At 48.8% G+C, this 26,311-nt stretch overlaps 1 protein-coding gene across 1 annotated transcript in view; it reads right to left on the bottom strand.

Moving 5' to 3' along the window:
- Nucleotides 1-5,837: 5,837 nt before the first annotated feature.
- Nucleotides 5,838-26,311, bottom strand: part of Acvr1b (activin A receptor type 1B) — a 38,699-nt gene continuing 18,225 nt past the window's right edge. Inside the window, exons 2-9 of the mRNA XM_057791980.1 lie at nt 23,092-23,331; nt 22,241-22,489; nt 18,864-19,094; nt 15,124-15,291; nt 14,089-14,245; nt 12,177-12,301; nt 7,965-8,095; nt 5,838-7,041 (exon numbers count right to left, since the gene is read on the bottom strand). Coding sequence (XP_057647963.1) covers nt 6,916-7,041; nt 7,965-8,095; nt 12,177-12,301; nt 14,089-14,245; nt 15,124-15,291; nt 18,864-19,094; nt 22,241-22,489; nt 23,092-23,331 — 1,427 coding nt within the window. The 3' untranslated portion in view covers nt 5,838-6,915. The remainder of the gene's footprint in view (nt 7,042-7,964; nt 8,096-12,176; nt 12,302-14,088; nt 14,246-15,123; nt 15,292-18,863; nt 19,095-22,240; nt 22,490-23,091; nt 23,332-26,311) is intronic.

The following is a 26,311-nucleotide window of genomic DNA, read 5'->3' as shown; positions in this document are numbered from 1 at the left end:
CTCTGTAAACCAGGCTGGCCTTGAACTCAGAGATCTGCCTGTCTCTGCCTCAAAAAAATGCTGAGATTAAAGGCTTGCCCTATCCGGTCCAGACCGATTGGCAGCAGGAACAAATTAAGATACCCTTCAATGGGGGCTGGAGAGATGGTTCAGAGGTTAAGAGCATTGCCTGCTCTTCCAAAGGTCCCGAGTTCAATTCCCAGCAACCACATGGTGGCTCACAACCATCTGTAATGAGATCTGGTGCCCTCTTCTGGCCTGCAGGCACACATGCAGACAGAATATTGTATACATAATAAATAAATAAAACTTAAAAAAAAAAAGATACCCTTCAATGGCATTATCCCTACATGAAGAGTGGAAAGTAAGGCTTTGCTTTTGTTTTGGTGATTTTGATTTTCAGAAGGGTCTCCATCACAGGACCTTGAAATCAGTATACAGCCAAGGATAACCGTGAACTTCTATTTTGCCTCTCTGCTGAGACGTACGCATCACCACACACCAGTTTTATACATCGTTGGGAATCAGTGTGAATGATAGCTAAGCACCACCAACTCCAGTAGGTTTTAACTTATGGTACAGTAGGCACGCTAGCTAATAAGAGATGTTTGGGGGCTAAAGAGATGGTCCAGAGGACCCGGGTTCAAATCCCAGCACCCACATGGCAGTTCACAACTGTCTATAACTCCAAGATCTGACACCCTCACACAAATATGCACATAAAATAAAAATAAATCAATTAAAAAACGTGGAGACCAACACAACAGGGAAATGTACTGATTAGCACAGAGGGAGTTGTCTCAGAGGTAAGAGCATTGCCTCTTCTGCCGCCTGCCCCTTCTCAACACAGTAACAGCTTCAGGCAACCCCCTTCTTTTTTTTTTTTTTTTTTTTCTTCCCCGAGACAGGGTTTCTCTGTAGCTTTGGAGCCTGTCCTGGAACTCCCTTTGTAGACCAGGCTGGCCTCAAACTCACAGAGATCCGCCTGCCTCTGCCTCCCGAGTGCTGGGATTAAAGGCGTGCGCCACCACCGCCGGCAGGCAGCCCCCTTCTTATATTCCTGGCTGCCTTGATGTGGCCAAAATGATCATGTCTGGATTTGTGTTGTTGTCAAGATTTATCTTTATTTTATAAAATGAGTGTTTTGCCTACATGGATGCAAGTGCATGCCTGTAGCCCACAGAGGCCAGGAGAGGCTGCTGGAGTCTCCTAGAACTGTCAGCTGCCATGTGGGCACTGAGATGGAACCCCAGTTCTTTCCAAGAGCAACAATGCCTTTAACTATCACTCCACGTCTCCAGCCGTGTGTTTATTTATTGTATATCTGTGTGAGTGTGTCCAGTGTCGCAGTGTGAGTGTGGAGGTCGGAGAACAACCTGTGGAAGCTGGTTCTCTCCTATTACGTGGGTTTTGGGGATCAGGCTCCGATCATGTGAGCGAGAGTCTCACTGTATCCCTAGCTGGCTCGGACTCACTATGTGAACCAGCCTGGCACAGACCCTCCCTTGCCTCTGCCTCTCAAGTGCTGGGATTGAAGGCCGAATGCCTTCAGTTCTTCACCCTTCAGGGCCCCCTTGATTTAGAGACAGGTGTTATGTAGCTCAGGCTAGCCTTAAAATTGCCTCAGTGCTAGAATTATACTACCTAGACGCAGTAGTATTTCTGCTTGGTTTTTAACTTTTTATGCTTTGACAATTTTATACATGCATATATTTTGGTCATCCCCCCCCCCATTACCTTGTCTTATGCACTTGTGGATCTTGGATGGTAACATCTTTGACTGGAGCCCCTTCCCCGCTCAGTCAGCATGCCAGTGACTATTTCAAAATAGATGGCCCTTTTACCCCAACCTCCTCCTTCCTGTGTTCTTCAGCGTCCAATCTGTTCTTGCCATGGTCTTGCCTCCCCCAGTGGCCATCTGTTCTGCAGCAAGGAAGGCCCTGGAGAGTCCTGTCCTCCTTTCCCTAGACGCCTCACCTGTGGTTCTGGGATGCCCAGTATTGCTCTGCCTTATATTTGTACAAATGTGACCTCTCCAGGGTGAGCAATCCTTGAAGCCAAGGGCCTGGCTTACACGTTTCTGTGTCCTGCCTATATTTTAAATCCTAAGGATACTCAGGAAATAGCTAAAAGCTCATCTGTCCCCAAAACCTCCAGAGCCCGCACCCCCACCTTTGGTCTCTCAAATGAGGGTGGCACTGTCCCATGCTGCATAAAAAGAGGAGCGAAGCTGAGAATGAGCCGCTGTGGCTCCTGCATCTTCCAGCTCCTGCCATCGGGCAGACTATGCTCTCAAGCAGTGCCCAGACAACCTTTCCTTAAAGTTGCTTCTGTCGGAACTTTGTAACCGTGAAAACATGACTAATACAAGGGCATATTCCCAAGGGCATAGAGTCGCCACATCCCAGTGGCGCTGGGAGTGGAGAGCATGCTTTTGAGATAAACCTTTAGGGGACACTTATCCAACAACAGCGTTTCTGCAGATGTCGATGGGTTTTCTACAGTTGAAAGCCTTGCACTGAGGCATCTAAGGAAGAACTCTGCCTTCAGATTCAAGACTGCAGGACCAATTCTCCCTGCGGGGCTCCGGCCTGTTGGTCATTTTTCGAATCTTTTTTTTTTTTTTAGTTTTTATTTTTTCATTTTTCAAATTTTTGATTTGCCTCCCCTCACAACTAAGTGCCTTAAAACCTGTCTCTCATACACCCCTCTAAAAACTCCGTTACCACAGTGGTTGCTTTCTGCAGAACCCTAGTTCTACCATGACTGGCTTCATCCAAAACCTGTCACTCACTCTTGTTACATCCTGTTTATGTTCCCCTCGGCAGTGGCTGGCACCGTAATTACTCCCAATTTTGCTTTGTGTTTAGCAAGCATATTCCCAAGACCGTAAAAATCCAAATACAAATCCAGGGGTCAAAAATGGCTGTGGAACAAAATACCAAGTGACTCACTCTTCAGATAATTCGATGTCCGCAGCGTCACAGGTCTTACCATTCTGACAGTCGCGCTGTGTGTGTGTTGGGGCAGGGTGCTGTGCATGCACATGCCACGGCCTGGAGGTGGGTTAGAGGACGATTCTCCTGTCCCAGTCTCCCACTTCACCATGCAAATGCTTTTACCAACTGAGTCCTTTCCCTGCTCACAGTAAGTTTTCAATAGACCTTTGCTAATGTTAACTGAATAATACAACAGCCACCTTCAAACGTGTCTTATGGGCCTTCGTTTAGAAGAGAGAGCAAGAGCACTGGAAACCTGCAGAAGACACCCAGGAGCTGCCTGTCCTTTCTAGTGCGCAGCAGAGTCTACGGGCAGAAGTTGTGGCACCGGGTGTTAGAACATGAAGCTTCAGTCATCTTCGGGGACACTGCAGCAGAACTGGGTGCCTGGTGAAAGGAATCCTAGGGACCCCATCTGAACCCGAGACTGCTCCTAGCTCGTTATTTTGGAACATTTACCCCAGCCTGCCAGAACAAGGTCCAAGAGGAGTCGTGTGAGAACACACAAAGAGAACAGGAGCCTTGTGACCCGTCTCTTCAGAAACTCGGACTTGTTCTTGGAATGTGTTTACGTGCCCCTTCCAGGTGACCTTAATTCAGATCACTCACCAGGACTGCCTATTGCTACCTGTATGCACGCCTCTGTGGGAAAACACGTTTGTGCCGCACGCGGCTAGTCCCTGTGGTTGTGCACAGCGTCAGCTCGCGGGAACTTTGCCCTTGGATGCTCTGAGTAAAGCTGACTATCGCATGAGACTTTAGTCGGCTTCATTTTTAGGCTCCACCTTCCCAGGTCCTAGCACCAACTAGAGTGATGAGCATCAGCCATGCTTTGGCAAGCAGAAGTAACACTGGGGGAGCTCTTTACCTGCCTTGGGGGCAGTGGACTGACACCAATTAGGACCAATGTCCTTTTTGGTAAACAGATCAAAATGCTAAAAACACAGCACAATGCAGTCTCTGCTGCCTCCGGCTGCTTCAGTCACACGGCAAGTTCCAGAAGACCTGATGTGCAGGTCAGCAGCACACATGGGCCCCGCCATCCCCACCCTGGCCAAGCCCTGGGAAGTCATTACATATGGAAGGCAGATAGCACCACAGCAGCTCTGTGAATAAAACTTTAATAATGTACAGCAGAAACCGGACAGGCTCGTTTTTATATTAAAACAAAAATTTCCTATATTACAATCTATTTACATTTGCATACTGAAGAGGTAAAGTGTCTAAGTGGCTATTTTACAGTCCTTTCTAACAAATTGTACAAAAACAAACAGAAGTACCGAGAAAGCCATTCAGGAGCCTTGACGGCGACCTAAGAACGGGCTTGGACTTGGTCTGTGAATCCAGAACCCAGAGGTGCAGGTAGCCCTGTGGATCAGGGTAGCCTTAGGGAGCCAAAACACAGCTTCAGCTTCTCCCAACTCTCAGCTTAATGTAAAGAGTAGTGGGATGGGGCGGCATTTCCCCAAACCTGCTCAAGTCTTCCTGAGAGGCGGATGAGCTGGACTACACGCAGGGGCACAAGGGCCCCAGTGCGGGATAGTGGTGCAGGAGTCACTGTGGGCGTATGCTGGCAGACAGCAGAGGACTCTACAGTTCCATCGTCACCTGTAATCACAAGGTGCAGCTGCAGGTGGGGGCGGGACGTCAGCAGGGGTGGGCTAAGAGGTTCCCCCATGACATAATTGGGACTCAAGAGAAATAGTTCAATGGCCAGTAAATTGGCCCAAAGAATTAAAGGAAGATCCCTTTAATGCAAGGAAAGAAGTTATACACCAGGAAATAAATAGGTTAAGAAAACGGGGAGCCCAAGGCAGGAGGAGCTGGGCTGGAGGCAGTTTCCCTGTGAATATTCATGCCTCCCCTGGGGCAGAAAGGGGCGCACAACCAAGGCAGTGCTTTGGGGTTTCACCTGGGTCTCTAAACTCCAGGGCTCACTGCTCAGTGGTCTTAAGAACCGTAACCCTAGGCTCACAAAGGCTCTCAGAACCGGCGGCCATGGGCCCTTCCGGTCTCAAAAACAGGGCTCATCCACTTACGATTCAGCTCCTCCTTCAATGCTCCTGGTGCAGCACGCAGCAGCTAGCCTGTCCTCACAGGCACTCACCCCAAACTTGCTGAGCAAATGTCTGGGAAGGGCACAACCGGGTGGACAATGCACAAAAGGCTGGGGTGCTCGAGGGATGGGGTGTGCATGCAATACAAGACACCAATCCCCAGGGAGGAAAAACTCTCACTGCTGAGTGGGAGCAGGCTCAGGTGCAAAGACAAACGTTCCAGTGACTGAACTATGTGCATCTGATTCTAGAGAATTTCTGTGGTGTTTTGTTTGTTTTAGGGATTTCTTTAAAAACAAACAGACTAAGAGGTAATTGTCACATAGAGATGGTTTTCCTTTTATAAAAACTCAACAGTATTAAAGTTAAAATCCTGATCTTCCCAATAAAATAAAATAAAATAAAATAAAATAAAATGAATTAAAAATAAACCACTCCAGTTAAAAGTTATGGCTTCAAAGTTATATATACCTAAGATATGCTGACCAAATCACCACCCACAGCCAAGCTTCCAGAATCCATTAAATACTACACTTAGGTTAAACACCATATTCAGCTCAGACTGCTCACTTTCAGCAGGGGCCCTGAAGTGGATGTGAATCTCTCATCTTCCCTCTAGCTTCATCAGAGAATCCAGTACAAGAAGGCTCATGCAGATGCCTCCCTCCTACCCGACTCCCTCCCCACTCCCTGCAGCCCATCCCTTCCCACCCCAAACCACCACCACCACCACCACCACCACCACCACCACCACCACCACCACCACCACCACCACCACCGAAAATATACACTGCAGCCTGCAGATTCTGGGGTGGGACAAACAGATGTCACATTCCAATCCGAGGTCCGAGATCTGGCTTCAGATCTCCTGGCCCTCCCTTCCTCACTGCTGCTGAGGAAGATGCCCTTGACTGGCTCGTTTCCCACAGCTGATGATGAAACACCACACCCAAGACTTGCACAACATTCTGTCTCTGCTCATCCTGCTCCCCTCCCCTCATTTTGACCCAAAAGCCTCTCCTACCATGGACAAGTGGGCCAGCTTTGGTTCTGGTCTGAAATGGGAGAGGAAGGTCTGTGACACAGGGTGGCAAGCAGCCTGCTGAGAAGAGGACCACCCTGACAGAGGCTGGAAACAGGAGAGACCTTCAGGAGGGCACCAAGTTAACCAGACGCTGCTCACTGTGACAGAGGCACCAGCACACCTTGGCCTGCACATGCACAGAAAACTCAAGCAGGTAAGTGTGCACCTACAGACACACATACACACACGTGTAAGGGCGTGGCACAGACCAGGCACAATGTGGGACACACCTCGGCACATGCACACTTGGCTGGACGGACAGGCAGCAGGTAGCCTCTCTAGTGGCAGTCCCTCTAGATGTCCGTGAGGAGAAAGGGATGGTGTGGCTCAGGACTGCCTGTCAGAGGGGCTACACTTCTGGTTCTTCTCAATACCGTGCTGCCAGGTTGACTGGTCCCTGGAGGAAAACCTCCAGTCCAACAGACCACAAGGTATAGGGGCTGCTCCAGGGAGAGCCCAGCACCCCGCCACCATTCCTGGCTACGCACCAAATGCACTGGGTTCTGTGTACTTCCCACTGCAGTTCAACTTGCGGCATCGAGTTCTCTACATAATTTGCTCCCCGAGACTCCATGCCATCAGGAGGTAAATATAAAAAGTCTGTGTCTCAAACCCAAAATGGGAGTGTGCGCGTCTCCCGGGCTCTGTCCCTCTTGCAGGCCAGGACTCTGGCCAGAGGGCTGGGCAGAAACAAGAGGTAGGCCTCCGGTACGCTCAGAACGGTGGCTGCAGTCGTCCTCACTGCCCAGGTTCTTTGTGTAGGCAGCAGAGCAGCTTAGATCTTCACATCTTCCTGCACGCTCAGCTGGGACAGAGTCTTCTTGATGCGCAGCGCTGTCAGGCGGGCAGCACCATTGGCGTACCAGCACTCACGCATCATCTTCCCCATCACCCGCAGCGCCTGCACAGAGAAACCTAAGTGACCACAGAAGCCTTGGCCATTGGCGCTGGCTCGTTGCCACCTGCCTGTCAATCAGGTCAGAACCACCCACAACGTCTTCCTCGCCTCTTCCTACCCTAAGGGGCAGGTGTATAAGGGAAGGAAAGGCAGCACCACAAGGTGGGTTCTTTCAGCCTCACACTCAGCTAAATCCACTTCAAGGTACCCAAGGTGTATTTTGGGAAATGCTGTTCCCTTAGGCAATCAAAGGCATTGGCTAAAATGTGAGACCATAATTGTGTTCTGAGGTGCAGAGATGCCCCCTAGCGGCCAGACTCTGTAAAGGTAGAGGCGAACTCCCTACTCATACCTGAAGAGAAAGCCTTTACCCAGCATGGTTTCCAGAAACAGAGCTGTGCCTCCACCTGAAATCTGCCCAGAGTAGACCCCAACGGTTCTTATGAGCACAGCTGTAAAGGCCAGTGGGCGAGGAAAGGTGTGCTAACTGGTTTGACTGCAGTGCTACAACCCACTACGGAGGTGAAGTCAGCACAGAGAACCTCAAAGTCTAAGTTTGTTACAATGACGTTGCATAAGTAAGAAAGAAAAGCAATGCTGTGAGTAACGGGCCTGTGCCCTGTGCTGGGCAGACCACATGTCCCTGAAGTCTCCAGGATATTAAGGATCTATCATAAAACTCCTCGCATTTCAACTACTTCCCCATTTTAAGTGCCTTATGACTAGAATTCAAATTTTCTCTCCACCACTTCACCACATTCTTCCCTCTCAACCTCTTTTATCTGCAGAATTTCTACCAAGACCACTGTCTCAGGCCTGCCTCTGTCTGAGGTACCCAGTCTGAAAGCCATGGCTGAATCTCCATGGCCTGTGGCTCCTGGGTCACTTTTCTAGTTTGACTACAAAGTGTCAAGCAAGCTCCCTACCTCGTAACTCTGCCACCAGTTTGGGATGTTGGGTCGTAACTTCTGGTCACAGACGACCTTTCGCATTTCCTCAATGGAAGGGTCGGAGGGCACTAGGTCATAATACGGCAGCTGATATTCTTCATGGACTCCTAGAAGAAAATAACGCGGTCACCAACGGAAGGAAGGGCAAGTCACCTCAAACCCAACGACAGCTGTGCTTCGAGCTGTGCAATGATTTCCCACAAAAATGAGCCCAGTTCCTCTGGAGAAGGCTGCCAATTCCAGGCACGGCAGCAAGGCACACACAGGAGCATAGCCACACAGTCTGGGCTCCTAGTGCCCGCATATGGGAGGCTGGGGCAGTACTGTGAGTTCAAACTAGTCTTCTAACCCACCTCAGACAGAAACAACAGCAAAAACAGAAGCTGACAAGCATAGCCAAAAAAATCTTTCATTCATTTAAAAAAAAAAAAAAGCATAGAAAATGCTGAACTACTAGGGTCACGTGAGCATTTCCCAATGGGCCGAGTTGATAACATCTAAAGAGACTAGAAGCTAGAAGTCTGACAGGAGCAGTAAGAGCGGTCTGGCTGGGACATCTGTCGCCCCATCAATGCCAGGGTGAATTCAGCTGATCTGGCTGGCTAGGTGGGTATCGCCTTCCTCCCTCCCCATTCCATGTGCGCCCCGGGCCTCCTAAAGCTGCATGTCATCCCCAAATGGAAGAAGAGCGGTCTTTGGTCAAGGGCACACATGCAGCTACGCTCCCCTGCTAGAACCCGCAAACACGCTCTCAAGTCCTGCTCCATTCTTTTGAGACAGGGTCCCTCTACATAGTCCTGGCTGCCCTGGAACTCACTAAGTAGACCAGCTGGCCTTGAACTCGAAGATCCTCCTGCCTCAAGCGTGCACCACCCGGCCAAGAGAGAATGGTATTTTTAAGCCCATCAGTTCACACTAATGCTAGAAAAAGAAGGTCCGTCCTGTCAGGTGCTGAGAGCAAAGCGGCTCCTGAAAACCCTGGGTGCTGGAAGCAGCATGTCCTCCTGCACTTCCTGCTGCAAGCAAACACTGTGGGAAGCAAGAAGTGGCTGAGGCTGTACTTTATTATTTTTCCCCTTTTTGGTTCGACACAGTGTCTCAGATGGGGTTCAGGCTGACCTTGAACCCATGGTCCTCAGTCTCAGTCTCTGAGGTGGGTTACAGGTGTGGGTCAGCCTAACCCCTGGCTGCTGACTCACAGGAGGTGAAGACCTTGAATGAAAGCTGGCATGCTGGGATTTTAGCCTTTGGCTGTCGACGTCACAAAGGGAAGGGTCGACATTCTGTGCTCTGTATCAGAAGCCCATACTAATGCCCACAATGTATTTTTGCTTCAAATAAACAAAAAAAAAAATCCCAACCTGGATGTTATTCTAACTGACTATACCAAACTAGCAATTCATAGGATATCAGGAACAGGAGGCCACATGGACCTCACACGAGGTAGTCAGCGAGACTACAGGACATGGACTGCAGGGGACCTTCTGAGCCAAGAGACTTAGCGCTGCGCTAAGTGCAGTCCAGTCTGAGTTTTATGTGCTGTCAAACCCAAGGCCTCACACAGCGGGACAAGCACTCCACTAGACTCCGTCCTACCCCAGCATTCCTTTGTGTTTCTTTTATTTATTTATTTATTTTGGTTTTTCGGGACAGGGTTTCTCTGTGGTTTTGGAGCTTGTCCTGGAACAAAGGCGTGCGCCACCACCGCCCGGCTCCTTTGTGTTTCTGAGGTAAAGTTTTGCTATATGTGGCTTATACTGGCCTCAGGCCTCAGCCTCCTGGGCACCAGGATTATAGATCTTCACCTCCACACCAGGCCATAGGCAAGTGCTCTACCACTGGACTACAACCGAAGCACCCTTCACCTCCTGTCAGGGCCTCACTAAATTCACAGAGGCCTTCAACTTGGAGTCCTCTTGCATCTGCATCCCATGATGCTCTTTTAAAAGTGAAGTAACTGGAGTGTTTGAAATTCTTTTTTCTTTTTAGTGTGTGTATGTGCTGTTAAAGATTTCTGGATTATTATATATACATATACACCAGAAGAGGGCATCAGATTCCATTACAGACGGTTGTGAGCCACCATGTAGTTGCTGGGAATTGAACTCAGAACCTCTGGAAGAGCAGCTGGTGCTCTTAACCACTGAGCCTTCTCTCCAACCCCCATATTTTAAATTCTTATCCTTTAGATTTACACATAAGAAGCCATAGTTAAGTGCAGGGTCGTGGCAGTGCATGTCTTTAATCCCAGCACTCAGGAAGTAGAGGCAGGCGATCTCTGAGTTCGCAGCCAGTCTGTTCTATAGAGCGAGTTCCATGACAGCCAGGGCTACACAGAGAAGCTCTATCTTGAAAAACCAAAAATGGAAAAAAAGATTTATTTTATGTGTATGAATGTTTCCTGATTTATGTGTGTGCACCGTGGGTATGCCTGGCATTGGCAGAGGTAGAAAGGAGGAGTCAGGTCCCCTGGAACTGAAGTTATGGATGGTTGTGAGCTGCCACATGAAAGCTGGGACCGGGTCATCTGGAAGAGCAGTCGGTGCTCTTAACCACTGAGCATCTCTCCAGCCCTTAGGTAAGATTTTTAAACAGAGAATGTGATGTGGTAATACTTGTCTAAGGGGCAGTTGGGAGCTAGAGCTGATGCCTTGGCCTGCTAGAGTTTCAGCTCTGTTACCTTGCGTGCGTAGCCTTTCTTGACTCACTTTCTTCAGCTACAAAATGAGGGTGATATTTCTATCTTTACAGCCTTGCAGTGACGATATCAATGAGTACATGTAGCAAGCGGTGGGGAAGTGCTGTGGCTTCTACACAGTCAGCCCTGGCTTCTGGACCACTAGGAAGAGCACAAGGACTCCGTCACAGTTTAAGTGTTGTCTGACATCTCAGTGGTTAACACGCCTATGTGCAGGCATGAGCAACCGACTCACATAAAAGCCAGCACACATCTGGAACCCAGCGCAGGAGGAGAGATAAAGACAAGAGGAGCCCTGGAACAGCTCAGCCATTCAGGCTAACCCATGAGCTCCAGCTTCAGTGAGACACCCAGTCTCAAAAACATGAGGTGAACCTCTGGCCTCCACATGTACACACATGTGCACATACCTATGGGAACACATACATATCACAGACACACAACAATTTTTTAAAAGACCCATGATACTTTTCTTTGTGGAAAGAGGGATGCTGGGGCTTATACTACATATACATACACACATGCATACACACACACTCATATATACACATATATGTATGTGTAAATGTATATACATTACATTCTTGTATGTATGCATGCATGTATATATGTATGTACATATGGATTATATTATATTACATTCTAGCTCCAGAATTTTCCTGATCAGCTTTACTTAGTCATACCGATCAAAATTTAAGAGGCCCAAGCCCATGTCTATCTGAGTAACTCCTCCATTACTTGTGTCTACCACACACATCACGGTCAGAAAAGGGTAGGAATAGAAAAAGGGTCCTGCTGGAGGGGGGCACTCTAGAGGCTCTTGAACTTGAGAACATGACAGAATATTTGGAGGCCATCATAAGACACTCATAGAAGTTGACAAAAAAATGTTCCTGCTAACCCTGATGCTACCTTTTCTTCAGGCTCTGAAGCAAACAGGTAACTGTGGCGTCAGGCTTGGTTGTTTCTTTAATGACGAGAGAAGAAAAGGCACTTTAAGAAGGTCCTACGAGCACTTTTCATCCTGGAAAGCTCCACTCTAACTGCAAGGAGGAAGCACAAGGCTTCCCCAGAGACGTAGCTAGGACTGCATCTGGAAGGCCTAGGTGTCAAAATAAACTGCCGACTCATAACCCTGGTCCATACACAGCCTAGGGATTCTCCTCCACTAGAGTTACAAAGAAAGACAGTGAGTGAGGGGCGAGGAGGAGGGAGGGAGGGAGAAAGAGTGTGTGTGTCACGTGTCTAATGAGCTATCAAAATGTTTATCACAAAGAACAACACTATTCGACAAGCTGGTCCTAAGGCTTAGAACATGAAGAGTCTTGTCTAACATGAACAAAGCCCTTAGTTCATCCTTAGCCCATGCAAACAAACATAACACCAAGCTGTCGTCTCAACACAACTGCCTCCAGAACTCGGGAACTAAACATTACACAGGCTGTAGAGAAGGTAACTCATAATTCTGAAGGACAGCAGGATGCAGGTACCTCCAGAATTGCATCTTCGCGCAATCTCCCAGTATACGAGCCCAAGAGCATAGATATCGGCACACTTGAAGGAGTCAAAGTGCTTCATGTTGATGGTTTCATCAAGTACTTCAGGAGCCATGTATCTGGAATGGCAAGAGGACCAGTTACGCACATCCCATGAGGTCTGGATGTGAGAGCACTACTCCAGTGCAGCTCTCTGGGAAGCAGAGTGAGCACTTCTCTTCTGCTACACAACCTGCTTTAAATTCAAGCTCAAAGTTCCAGCATAGATGCTTTTTATTGGAGCCTGTTTGGGTTTTCTGGCACTGTCTGTGCTGTAGGACCACACGTGACAATGGCAGGTGGCTGCTGGGGCCGTCACTTCACAGGGACCAGTGATGGAGCGACCTTAAATTTCATTCTGACTTTATCTTACCTGACTTCAGATGGGTGAAAACAAAATCACACTTAGTGACTCTGCACAGTGACTGTGTGTAATTATATGATGCAGATGGCCCCAGCTACACTTTGGAGCCTGAGTAGATGCAATCTCAGGTCAAAATGACAAAAAGGAGCAGCCTAAGTAATCCGCTTAGATACAGCACAAACCCTCTCTTCCACCCTCCATCTTACGATGTCAGCTATATAGTTCCTTCCCTTCTCAATGCAGCGGAAAGCAGGCCAAACCCCTCAGGTAGCCAGTCCCCAGTCTTCATTTGTTCTGCTCCAGCCTGGCACCCTTGCCCTGCAAGCTCGAACATGATACATTCCCTGCCTCCTTCAAGGGGTTCTGTAAGCCACCCTCTACACTGCCATCAGTCAGGACTGGTTCCTACCCTCCAAAACCCTGCTTCAGAATCTTTCATTTTTTTGGTCCGTTTGTTTTTTAAAGACAAGGTTTCTTGGGGCTGGAGAGATGGCTCAGTGGTTAAGAGCATTGCCTGCTCTTCCAAAGGTCCTGAGTTCAATTCCCAGCAACCAATGGTGGCTCACAACCATCTGAAATGCGATCTGTATGCTCTCTTCTGGCCTGCAGGCAGACACACAGACAGAATATTGTACACATAATAAATAAATAATTAAAAAAAAAAAAGACAAGGTTTCTTGCCTGGTGGTAGTGGCGCACACCTTTGATCCCAACACTTGGGAGGCAAAGGCAGGTGGATCTCTGTCAGTTCAAGGCTAGCCTGCTCTACAGAGGGAGTTCCAGGACAGCCTGGCTGTTACACAGAGAAACCGTCTCAAAAAACAAAAACAAACTCAAAAACTAAAACAAAACAAACAAGAGGGTTTCTCTGTGTAGCCCTGGCTGTCCTGGAACTTGCTCTGTAGACCAGGCTGGCTGCCTCTGCCTCCTAAGTGCTGGGATTAAAAGTGTGAGCCACCACCACCTAGTTTCTTTTTTATTTTAAAATAGTTATCTTCACTATTTGTCTGCCTGTCTGTCTCTGTGTGTGTGTGTGTGTGTGTGTGCTCACCCCCTAAGGAGGTCAGAAGAGGACTTTGGGTCTCCTGGAGCTGGAATTATAGGTGGCTGTGAGCCATCCAACTCGCTATGGGTGTTGGGAACACATTTGGGTCCTGTGCGAGAGCAGTATATGCTCTTAATCTCGGAGTCATTTCTCCAGTAAGCCTTACCCCAGGGTCTCACTGTGTATTTGAACTCATGGAGATCTGCCTGGCTCGGCCTGCTAAGTGCTGGGACTAAAGGTGTATGCCACCAAACCAGGCCTCCTGCTCTAAATTCTTTCCCAACGGCCTTGTAAAGACAAGGGCCACAGCTCACACAGGTCCAGAGAGTTCTGCCTGGTACCAGTGCCTGTTAGGACTACTGTGCAGTGTTCCAATGTGAGGAAGGGACAAGGGGACATTTCATTTCCTCCTCCACTCCCTCCTGATGAGTGAGGGCTGAAGCCTAGGGCCTTCCTACCGTTTGGTTCCCACCCTCTGATTTGGAGCAATGTCAATGGTGTCAGTAACTGCGTCATGACGGACGGCTAGGCCCAGGTCTGCAATGGCACACATGCCGTTCTTCTTCACCAGGATGTTCTTTGACTTTAGGTCTCGATGAGCAATTCCAGGCTTCCCTGGCAGAGACAAAACCAGGTACATTTAAGGAAGATAAACACACAGAAAATGCATGGATTCTGAGCCAGACTCTGTGAGCCGAGTCCTGGTTTTGCTTCCCATGAGTAGCTCAGCCTTCTCTTCTGGACAGTTAGAATAATGGTACTTCCTGGGAATGTGGAGAGAATCAAAGCATTCCCTGAAGTACTTGACATACCTCAGAATGACATGGTTATTGTTCAACATTATAATACCACCACCCACCAGCCCTGAAGAGCCCAGGTGAACAACTGAACACACACAACTGGTGACTCTGAGGACTGGGACTGACATTAGTCCTGCAACACTAGGGCCTGATTGTCTCTCTGGCTTCCTACCACACATAGTAAGAGCTGCTGCCCAGGGCCAATCAAGTCCCAAAGCTCACACCTGCTGCTGGGACAAGCCCAGGATCTGGAGCCAACAAGACAATCTGGCATGAAGCCTGGTCCTCTTCCAGGAAAGCCTGCGGACAGGTGGGCCCCGTGTCTTGCCACCATCAGACGTGCAAGGCAGTGCAACCTCAGCGTGAGATTCCTTCACTCTTGCCTGTGGCGTGCTGACCTCCTCTTAGTTCCACTCTTTCAGAGTGCACCCCAAAATGCTATTCCGTAGCAAACCACTGAGCCACGTGTTAACAGCAGCCAAGTTCTCACCTCAGACCTTCCTCAGGAGAGGGCTGATGACAGAGCCAATAAAGAAACATGTTTAGCTTTTGTTCTTGCTCAGATAGTTTGGCACTCAGATGAAACTACCATTTCCAAAGTTTGGTCCCAGCTACCTCAGTGAAGAGGACCAGATGACGATGGATAGGTCTTTTGTCTCAAGCTTCCTGTTCCTTATCTGAGTTCATGCTCACCTTGAGTGCCCACAATCTCCATGTGCAGGTGTGCCAACCCACTGGCCGCAGACAGGGCCAGCTTAATCATCCCCTCAATGGTCACTGTGTAGCGGTTCAGATAATCAAACAGGGAACCGTGCTCGTGATAGTCAGAGACAAGCCACAGCTGGGTCCAGGTGCCATTGTCTGCAGAAAACAAAGGAAGTCTGAGCAGGAGACTGTGACAACAAGAAGGTGTGCAACGTAGCCAGACAAGGCCAGGTTCAGGACCCTACCTCTGGCTTCCGCTGGACCCCACTTCCCTATAGCAACCTCCAGGGTGGACAGGGAACAGCATTTCTTTTTCAGGCCTGCTCCACTATCCCAGGCATCTGATTGTCTGACCCAGTTGACGGGTGTTTGGGAAGCCTAGAAGGTGGGGCCTTGCTAGAGGAAGTATGTTTCTGGGGACAGGTGGGGGCAGGCTTTCCGAGCCACCCTTCTGCTTGTAGATCAAGATGTGAGCTCTCAGGCTGGAGAGATGGCTCAGAGGTTAAGAGCACTGACTGCTCTTCCAGAGGTCCTGAGTTCAATTCCCAGCGACCACATGGTGGCTCACAACCATCTGTGCTGAGATCTGGCGCCCTCCTCTGGCGTGCGGGCATACATCGAGGCAGAATGTTGTATACATAATAAATAAATAAATCTTTAAAAAAAAAAAAAAAAGATGTGAGCTCTCAGCTGCTGTTCCAGCAGCCCCTTGCCTGTTGCCTCTGCCTCATCTTCATGGACTCAACCCCTGGAACAGTGAGCACAAAGTAACACTTCTTTATGTTGCTTTGGCTGTGGTGTTTTAACACGGCAACAACAAGTGACTGAGACAGTGGGGAACACTGAAGAGGACTGAGGACAATTCTAAACAATACTCCATTTTACTGCCAAATTTGCAATGTGGGGTAGCCAGGAAAGAACAAAGTGTGCTTAGGGAAAGCAATGGGTTCCATTTCGTTACAACCCTGGCATGAGATTCGCAAAGCTGCATTTGCCACTGCCAAGGAGGAAACACCACAAAGGCCTCTCCCTTCTCTGACTGCTGGGTAACCCAGAGCTCAGCACCTGTCTCACTGAAAAGTCTCTTTCCAGCCTGTGGCCATCCTCGGGCCAGGAGCCAGGATGAGAGCAGGAAGAACTCCTTCGCGCATCGCTTCTACAGAACCAAGAACACTTTTCCATGCATGACTAGCCCGAGTATCCCCAGAAAACCTACCCTGCCCTTCAGAGAAGCAACGGAAGGTGAGTAACAAGCACTGTATCTTCTCTTTCACATGAGGTGGTAGCAGGAAAGACAACAGGAGAGGAAGAGAAGGAAGAAAAGGGCCAGGAATCAAAATAGGCTACGCTGCTGTCCCTGGGAAGATTAGAAATTGTACTGAGAGCTCCCAAATTCTGGACTGGTGCTAGTTCCAGGGCATCACACCGAATACATCATGGTAAAAAGGCACGAAAAAGGAGCCCAACCACCCTCTCTCTGGTTCTCATGCGGTGTCACCAGCCAGATCCCAGCTCTCATCAGCTGCCAGAATCAATAGAGGACCTTGGTACCTCTGACCCCGACAAGCGTCATACTCTAACCAGCAACTGCTTCTTAAGGGCCCACTGGTTTGTTACAAAAAGATGGTTTGACCCTTCCAATGATTCTAAGATGTTTGCAAGAGTAGCCACTTCCTCAGAGGACTGAGACTCTCTTCAGCTTGGGGGCAGCTGGAGTCATCTTCAACCCCACAGTACCATGAGGAAGAAGCTCTGTGGTTGTCTTAGGAGCAAAACCAAAGCTTAGCATTTCCCAGAGGCTCAGTGGACACTAGCCTCTAAAGTTACTGTGCCACAGAGCGAGCTGTGTCATGAGTGCTAGAGACTTCTAAAACATACCCAGTTACCTCACAATTTCTGTATTTCAGGTATATTACCTGTCAGGTGTCTGTCCCCTCTTCCCTGGGATCTCTGTGTAGTTTGTTTTTATGTAAGATGATTTGGAAGCCTGGTAGAGGCCCTGGCCCACAGTGACCAATGTTATTAAATTAATGAACAGCATTCAAAGGGTTACCTCTGTGTTCAATATCAAATACAACCCTTTCAGTGCCTCCTTCATGGGTTTGTGTGCAAGCATGAGAACCTGAGTTTGGATGCCCACCACTCAGATAAAAACTGGGCACGACATATGTCCCTGTAACACTAGCATTAGATTGGTGGGTAGAAACAGGAAGATCAGAGGGACTTGCTGGCAGCCAGTCCAGCCAATCGGTGAGCTTTGGGTTTTGTGAGAGACTATCTCAAAACATTGGGCAGAGAACTGCTGTAAACAAAAAAATCCTTCTCTACACTATGAATGTGTACTACTTTCATTGGTTAATAATAAAGCTGATTGGTCTATAGCAAGGGAGGATAGAGTTAGGTGGGAAAGCCAAACTGAGAATGATAAGATGAAGAAGGGTGGAGTGATAGGAGTTGCCAGCCAGACGGAGAATGAGTCAGATACACACAATGGGATAGAGGTGAAGGTTATGAGCTTCGGGGCAGTACAAGGATTAATAGAAATAGACTAAGCTGTAAGAGCTAGTTAGTAATAAGCCTGAGCTATCAGCCAAACATTTTGGAATTAATGTAAGTTTTTGTGTGTTTATTTGAGACTGGGTGGTTGGGACAAAAGGTGCCATTTACAGAGAACAATACAGAAAGACAAAGACACTGACTTCACACAAAAGAACCACATGAGCACATGCACAGGCATGCACTAATGCTAACACACATGCACGCACACACACACAAGCCCAGCATACCCTGGTCTCTGCCTACCTCTCCACTGCTTCTCTCATGTTATCTGCAGAACCCAAACACATCTTACCTTTGCACATGTACACATGGATTTTCCTTTCTGTCCAGTTTTTTGCCATGTTTGTCAAGCTTATATAGGGCCTGCCTTCATTATCACTCACCTAGACTGGCTTGTACTTGCCTCTTACCAACAGTTGTTAGTTTACCCATCAATGAGGTCCTCAAAATGGGGACGGGCACAAGCAAAAACCTCAACACTGCAGCAGGACAGCCAGGTGTGATCCACACATTGTAAATTTCAGCATTTGAGAGGCTGAGACACAAGACTACATTTGAGGTCAGGCTGTACTATATGGCAACACTCTGCCTCAACTCCCACCCTCCCTAACAAAGAAGAGGAAAGGGGGAGGAGGAGGGACAGGAGGAGGAGAGGGAGAAGAGAGGGGGAAGAGAGGGAGAGGGAGAAGAGGGGGAGGGAGAAGAGGGAGGAGAGGGGAAGAAACGGGGAATCAGCAGCAGCAGCTCAGGGGCCTTAGGTACAGTCTCACGACTACTAGGTAACACTCAGGGAACAGGCAGGTCTTTGTTCTTCGGTGGCTACCACAACAAGAATATACAATGCTGGCTGTGTTGTAGGGTGTGACTGCATGCATTTCTGTCACCACTCTTTCCTGGGAGGGGGAAACCATAATTCCTTATCACAGGGATTTTCAAAATAAACAAATGGGAGTCCCCACAGGCCCGCACTCGGTGCAGGTGTGAGGTGAGAAGAGCCTTCCTACTTCCTAATGACCTGGGTTCCACGTGAGCTTCTCTTGCATACAGGGCCCCACATTTTCAAAAGGGCTTGAAACCACGATCTTATCCAGACTTCCTCTGTGTGTTGCAGGACAGCCGGGTCTCTCTAGTGTCCCCCACAATGCCACTGACTTTGGGGTACTCTGTACCTTTATTGTCAGCAGCAATAAACCCAAGGATGTTTTCATGACGCAGCATGACTGTCTGGTAGATCTCTGCTTCCCGGAACCACGACCGCTCTTCACGAGAAGAGAAGATTTTCACAGCCACGTCACCACCTCGCCAGCGGCCACGCCATACTTCCCCAAACCGGCCCTTGCCAATAATCTCTTGTAAAACAATGGTTCGGGCCACTGTGCGCTGGACAAAAAGGGGTAACCCTGTGGGCCAAAGAATGAAGAGAAAATTTGATAATACAAATCAGCTAAACTCTGAGTCTGCCACTCAGCATACGTCCTCAAAAAGGCCCTCAACAAGGTGCCTCTCCAGGTTCTTCTAGCCCAGTAGCCACAGAGGGCCAACAGTAAGACCTGAGCCATGCTAGGTAACCACTGGCAGGCTAAGTGCAAGTCGGTACAGAAAACACACATGATTAGTTGCCCCTCTGGTCTGTTGAATAAGAAACTTGCATGCAAATCTTTGACCACATTTACAAACTCATCAGTACCTGCTTTATTCTGATGGGAACTAAAAAAAGTTAAAGCAGGGACTCCCGAAGTGGGCACTGCCTTCCTGGCCACCCTGCTCACTAGCCACTAGAGGGCAACGCTGCATGGCCAACAGGACCTATGGTCTAAGCTCATAGGGTACCCAGCTCTCTAGCGAGAGGCCTACTCACAGGAAGGCTCCAGGTGCAGCCTGGAGACTACCCACACTAACTCATGACTCACTTGACCTAGCTGTCCAATCACCCTCACCATCATGACTGACTTTACCTTCGTCCATTCCCTCCCTGGACCAAATAACAGCTGTTAGGAATCCCCAGGTTTGGTGGATTTACTGTGTGCTAAGGGTTTTACATAAATTACCTCATTTCTTCATGTTCAGAAGGCACGCATTGCTATTATCACCATTGTACAGACAAGAAAACTAGTAAGGCTCAAAAGGGGATATTATATAACTAGTTCAAATTGATACAAACAAAAAAACCAAGCAGGAATCAGACTCCACACTGGTGCTCTGCTCACACTGGACAGGACCGTCAAAAGGGTCTCTGTCAGGCCCACCCTTCCCCTCACGCTCTGCCCTGTCATACTCTGGCCCCTTCTGAAAGGCTTCCCACTGGTCTTTCTCCCTCACCTCCCCCTGCCATTGCCCTACACGCCCACACCAGCCCTGCTACACCCGCCCTTTCTAACAGGAGACTGGCAAGTGAATGGATCCATCCTCCGCACCACTGCCAAAATTTTGTTTCATCCAAAGTGGGGGAAAAAAGCATTCACTTGCCCATGTAAGAACTCTCAGGGGAAGCTCTGACCTGCAAGACAAAGTGTGGTCCCACAGCCCTTCATACCTAGCCGCCTGCCTCTGCCTGCGCTAGGCATACCATGCCCAACTCCTTATTGTGAGTCTATAAACACACCGGGAAACCTTCATGGCTTTTTGTTCTTTGCATTCAAAGTCTGTTCTGTGGTCTGGCATGTTCCCTGCCTGCCTGCCTCACATGTGCACACCTCTGTAAGATCCCTCAACAACCCTGCCAGCCTATCCAACCCTAGGCCAGCTTCTTTTGAACCTTTGCTTCCAGAGGGCATTCAGCACGTATTTGTTAAAAGATGACGTGAACTTAGTACTTTAAAGACTCAACGCCCAGGCTAGAGAGATGGCTCAATGGTTAAGAGCACACACTGAGCCAGGCATGGTGGCGTGCATCTTTAATCAAAGATAGTAGATCTCTGTGAGCTTCGGGTTAACCTAGACTACATAGTGAGTTCCAGGCTAGCCAATGTTACATAGTGAGATCTTGTCCCCTCCTCCCCCCAAAAAAAGAAAGAAGAAAGTGCAACTATTCTTCCAGAAGATCCGAGTCCAGTTCCCAGAACCACATCAGACGGTGGCTCACAAAGTACAGCTCCAACAGGTCTGACCCTCTGGTCTGCTCCCCTGCCCACTCCCCTGCAACACACACATAATTAAAAACAAGACCAACACCTTGGAAGCTCTGTACATTCTGTACCAAAGAATGGACTGAACTACCCAAGGGGAAACAGCCATGAACTGCCTTATTCTGGACAAAATGTGCACAGGACTTCTCGACCTCAGCTGACTTAGATCTGAAAACCCTAGGACACCAGAACTCTCTCTCTCAGGCACTTTCAGCCACTGCCCTGCCTTTGGTGGAAAAGCACACGCCAGATATTTCTAGGTTTCTAAAAATATGCAGCTTTTAAATATATTCATGTTGGTGCTCTCTGCTGCCGAGCTTCATAATGGCAAAACCACTGACGTTCAGGAGCTGTCAGCCCTCACAGGACTCCCTGTGTTCTTGGAGGGCATCTGGCCATAACTGATGGCACAACTTCCTTGCATAACCACAGTACAGCCCATGGCAGGGAAACAGAGTCACAGTGAGGCCTGGGTTCCAGCTCACATGACAACACTGCTCTCTGAATGCTTTTTCCATGTTTCAGAAGAACAGAATAGCTCTGACAACATCATTTATCTTCACTGCAGCAGCAACAACGTGTCTTTCCAGTTAGACACGCATCTAATAGTTAGCTGAGCTGGGTTTGAGACAGAGACTCACTATGTAGTCCTGGTTGGCCTGATACTTGTTAGGCAGCCTGCGCTGACCTTGAACTTGAGGCAATTCTCCTGCCTCAGCCTCCCAAGTGCTAGTGCTGGGGTGCAGATGACTTCAGCTATGTTCTCCCACAACCACACATTTAACTTTTTCTGTCTTTGTTAGTTGAGCAACCTCGGGTCTTCCCATCCTGAGTTCTAGTTTCATGTCAAGGTCCATAGCTGAGGTCAATGTCTCATCTAAGAAAGCCTTGGACAACAACAGGCACTTCAGGAAATGGGGGCCAAACTATGCTGGAAGCCCAAGCTGCCTTTCTGATAACTCTCACTGAAAGACCATAGGCAATGGAACAAGTCAATGATTCACCAAGTCTCCATTCTAAGCTTTGCTCAGTGTCCTCAAACTCCCCTTGTGGCTGTGCAGAGATCAATGATTAGCTGTCAGCACCTCAGGAATCCGACACACTCTTGTTTGAGGAGCCCTTCAACTGAGCATGCCACTGGTCAGATGGAACCAGCTCAGTTTTCACAGACACACAGCTACAACAGCTAGAGAGAGGCAGAGTTTCTGAAGAAAAAGTTTTGCACTTGACCTCTGGAATTTTGGAGAATGAAAGATTTTCAGTATAGCCATTATCATATCTTATTACACGTCAGACTCCAGATGAGAATTATGAAACCAAATGACTCAACACAGCAGGGCCCAGCTTTCCTCATAAACACTCTCTCCTGCTGAGAACCAGCTGTAAGGGCTAACACACACAGTGCCTGGAGAACCTAGTACCTGAGCCAGACCCTGACGTGGAGAGATCATAGACAAGATCCTGGAGTGTCTTGTCTTTGGAGAGACACATCTCACACGAGGGGTCCTCCATGTCCAGTCTCTGGCGGTTGTGGTAGACACGCTGGTGATAGTTGATGACAAGGAAGACGATGATGATGATGAGAAACAGGAGGAAGACTGGGCCAGCGATAATGCCCACCAGCTCCACAGGGCCCCACATGGAGGGGTGCTCAGGCTCCTTGAGGTGCCCTGGGAAAACGAGTGAGAGGAGGGAAGAACCAGTCAAAACAAGAGAATGCTGTGGCCCAATTTATCCCTGAAACTGTACGTCATGTTAAAGACCCTCGGTTGTGGTTTTCCCTGTCTTCCTGGGCTAGCCTATGCCTGGATACTCTCAGATGCCACCTTTCCCTCAGTGAAACACCATCCAACAGTGGATGGAACCACACCCACGCTGGATGTTCAAGGCACATCAGAATTGCAAGCTTGGCCCAGGCTCCTCCAGGCTCTGGTCAGTCTCCCCTCAGAAAGACCTGCTAAAGGGCAGAGCTGCCCAGAGAGCTGTCTACCCTTCTCCAATTGTGCTCGCCACCCTTTCTAATCCTAGCCTTGCTCACACTGATTCACCCCAGGCCTAGGTGTGTCCCCTCACATGGCTCTGCTGCTGACGTTTGCTACCCCACAAGTAGCTGGGAGCTCTGGGACTAACTAGGAAATCTCTTCTCGCCTTCTCAGGGACAAGCCTGACCGCCTTTGTCATCACCTTAGGGAGCATCTAAATCCACCTTCAGCTATCTCTGAGCAGAGCAGAATGGAGGGACGAGGGAGACAAGCGAAGGGTGTCTGCTCACCGCTGGGCACCCTGAGGTCAATCTTGTTGCAGAAGTCACTGTAGCAGCAGTGGGTGTTGCGCAGATCCTCAGAGCTCAGGCAGTAGAAGGGCTTTCCGGCAGGAACCAGCTCCACTTTGGGGATGCAGGTGCGCACGTGGTGCTCCATGCCATCCAGGTTGAAGATGGAGACCATGCAGGCCCCATCTGTTTCACACGTGTAGTTGGTCTGCAGGCAGCTAGTACATGCACACAGCAGAGCTACAGGACATGGAGGAACAGGTGTCAACGGGAATGTAAGATCTTCCTTCAGTCCTTTTCCAGACTCAGAAGGACCCCTCAGCACAGTTCATTTCCCCCAAATAAGCAGCGTTTACAGAAATGGGCAGGAAAGGCGGCCTCAGAAGGCACCTTTGCACTTTAGCTCCCAAAGCTTTGTAGGCCCTACAGTTCCTAACGGCTCTGCTGTATGCCCATGAAGACAAATGAACCACCTACTCCTTCCAAATGACCCTGCTAGATGGATGGAGCCTTCCCGCTGGAGAATAGGTGCTCTCCACATTCCACACACAGCTAGTGAGTCCTGGGGCCCACTCTTATCCCATGTCTTCCTGGGTACCAGCACCGCAGTTTCCAGGACACGGCAGGCATGCTCTCATACATCCTTTCACTGCAGTGTTGGCTTTGGGGGATTTTGTTTGTTTGTTTGTTTTCCTGCCTAAATCCTTTAAAACTCTGCCTCAATTACTACTTCTTTTGGAGTTTTTCCTGGCCTCCATTATCACCTTCTCCCTTTAGTTCATGGTTGGTACCCCCTCTCCTGAGGGCCAAGGAGGATATTCTCCATATAGAAATTGAAGGCGCACTTCACAAAGTTATTGTGAGGAGGAAATGAGATCATGCAGATAAAGTGTGTAATAAATTTAAACCATACCAAAAGGACCCAAGCAACGAGTGTGTGCGCGCGTGCGCACACACGCGCACGCACGCACACACACACTCTTTCTCCCCCCCTTTTCTCAACTAGGCAGGATACACAATCTCCACTGGCACTAATGAGTTTTGCTGAGTATGTACCACACGTAAGTGTATGCCACCGAAAGGAAATCACTGTAAATGAACTTGGCGCCTCTGAAAGCTACTCAACAGCCCTGGAATCTGCAATCCTTTATTTATCTGACTAACAAGAATAGCACAGACAGTTGCTGCTCCTCTACTGTCTCCCAAGCCTAACCTAGCCCTGACCTCCTGGGATGGGCAGGAATGCAGCACTGGCTACAATACTGAAGCTGGTACATGCAGTGCTGAATAAGGCACTCATTCACCAAGGGACGGGGAAAGGGCGCAAGACCGCCATGGCACACTCAGTGGGAAGGCCTGCACCCTAAACTCACTACAGCAAAAAGATTTGTGGTCAATCCAAAGGAAAGCCCAGGCTACAAAGAGCTGATCTTCATCTCGTCGTCTATGCTCTGAACCCAAGACAACTCTTTGTTGTTCCCATTCAGGGACACAAGGACACAAGGATTTGGGGGTGGGGGTAAGAGGAAAGCAGATAGACATGGAGCCCTTCCATGTAGGGCCCCATGTGTTTTGCAGGGATTGATGAGATCTCTATCTTCTGAGATGAATTCCCAAACATGCAGCAGCCTGCCCATAGCTCGGGCTACACTGTTTTTGTTTTTTTTTTTTCACAGGCAGAGTATTTGAAGCAGGTAAGACAAGGACTCAGATCAGAAAAGGAGTTTTTCCAGCAAGTTTCCCGTGGACCTCAGGTCTAACCTTCTAGACTCAAGATGAAGAAAATCTCAAATTTCCCTCCCAGACTTGCACTTGCAAGTTCTCTCATTCAGTTTGTTTGTCTGAGTCCGCTGTAAGTCCTCCTGGCCCTGAACCCTCCACCCTCCTGTCTCTACAGTGCTGGGATCACAGGCCTCCAAGTCAGGCTCTGTCTTACTCCTCTTAAGAACTTAAAATTTATTCAAGTCTCAGAACACTGGTAGGACCCCCTTTTCTTCCTCCAGGAGTCCTGTCGACCCCTTCTGTGTCCCTTAGGAGCTCCCTACAGGGAGCTCACATCTCAGCACCCATGTTGTGCCGTCCAACTGAGAAAACAGCAGAGGGTCTATTTTGGGAAACAAGAAAGGGAAATTAGCAACTTCAAGAGATGACTGTTTCTGAGCATGGTGAGACACAGCCAAACCCACAGCCACCTTTTCAAAAGCAGTCCCTGTAGAGTCGTCAATTAGTGGGGCAGAGGAGTCAGGAACCCTTGATTCCTGATATTTAGTCTTCTTTCGTTGGTGCTGGCCTCGTTCACAGTGATTCATTCTGGAGAATGAACACACCCACACGTGGCTCATTATTTTTGGGAAGTACTTAGACAATCTTGGTGTAAGACAGAAAAGAGCAGAAGTGGCGAAATCTATGCTAGAAGGGGCCGAGGATAAGCTGGGAAATGGGCCATGTGGGTTTGTGATAAGGAGCTGGGCAAGTCCCTGAGCCTATCTGGGTCTCAACTATTCAACCAGAAAACACCATTTATCTTACAGAGACAAGAGGGAAATTAGCCAAGCGCCTGCTAAGTGCTGGGGCTCCCCTGAGCAGGGCTCACCCCACCTACTAGCATATCTTTGCCTTTAGCAGCGCACAGGACACACTCTGAAGATGACCATCCCCACTGCCCACACTGAAGAGATCTGCATTACATCACCAGGAGCCACACAGGGGTATAGGAGTAACAGGTCACAGAGACCTCAAGCCTAAATGCCAGTTCTAATATTGGCCACATGACCTGGAACTCAGCTCGCCCTGCTGCGCCACTCCACTGTCTGGGCTGACGCTGTAAAGCAGGCTGTTTAATGGCTGTTCACAGAAACATCACATATGCTCTAAAGAAATTGCAATAGGATGTACTCAATAAACAAACTCTCCTTGTAATGTAAAAACTGAAATAAAAAGACAGAGACAAGGAAAATGCCTCTTACACTAAGTAGGAAGTGGCGAGCTGCAGCCTCAGAAAGAAGCTGCTAAACAGTCGGGTGGCCTGCGTGGATTTGGGGAAGTCACCTAACCTCTCTCAACCTCACTTTCCTCATGATTCACCGGAACAGGGAACTGAAGGAGATGACTTCTCAAGCCCTTTCCAGCAACAAGCTTTCTGGGTTCACTCTTCAGAAACCACAGTGTCCCCACCTTTCTGTCCCGAGTCCTGGCCCTTTCCTAAACGCCTCCAAAGAAA

This window comes from Chionomys nivalis, chromosome 17 (genome assembly GCF_950005125.1).
Source record: "Chionomys nivalis chromosome 17, mChiNiv1.1, whole genome shotgun sequence".
Classification (NCBI taxonomy): domain Eukaryota; kingdom Metazoa; phylum Chordata; class Mammalia; order Rodentia; family Cricetidae; genus Chionomys; species Chionomys nivalis.
This window is presented reverse-complemented; position numbering and strand designations above follow the sequence as displayed.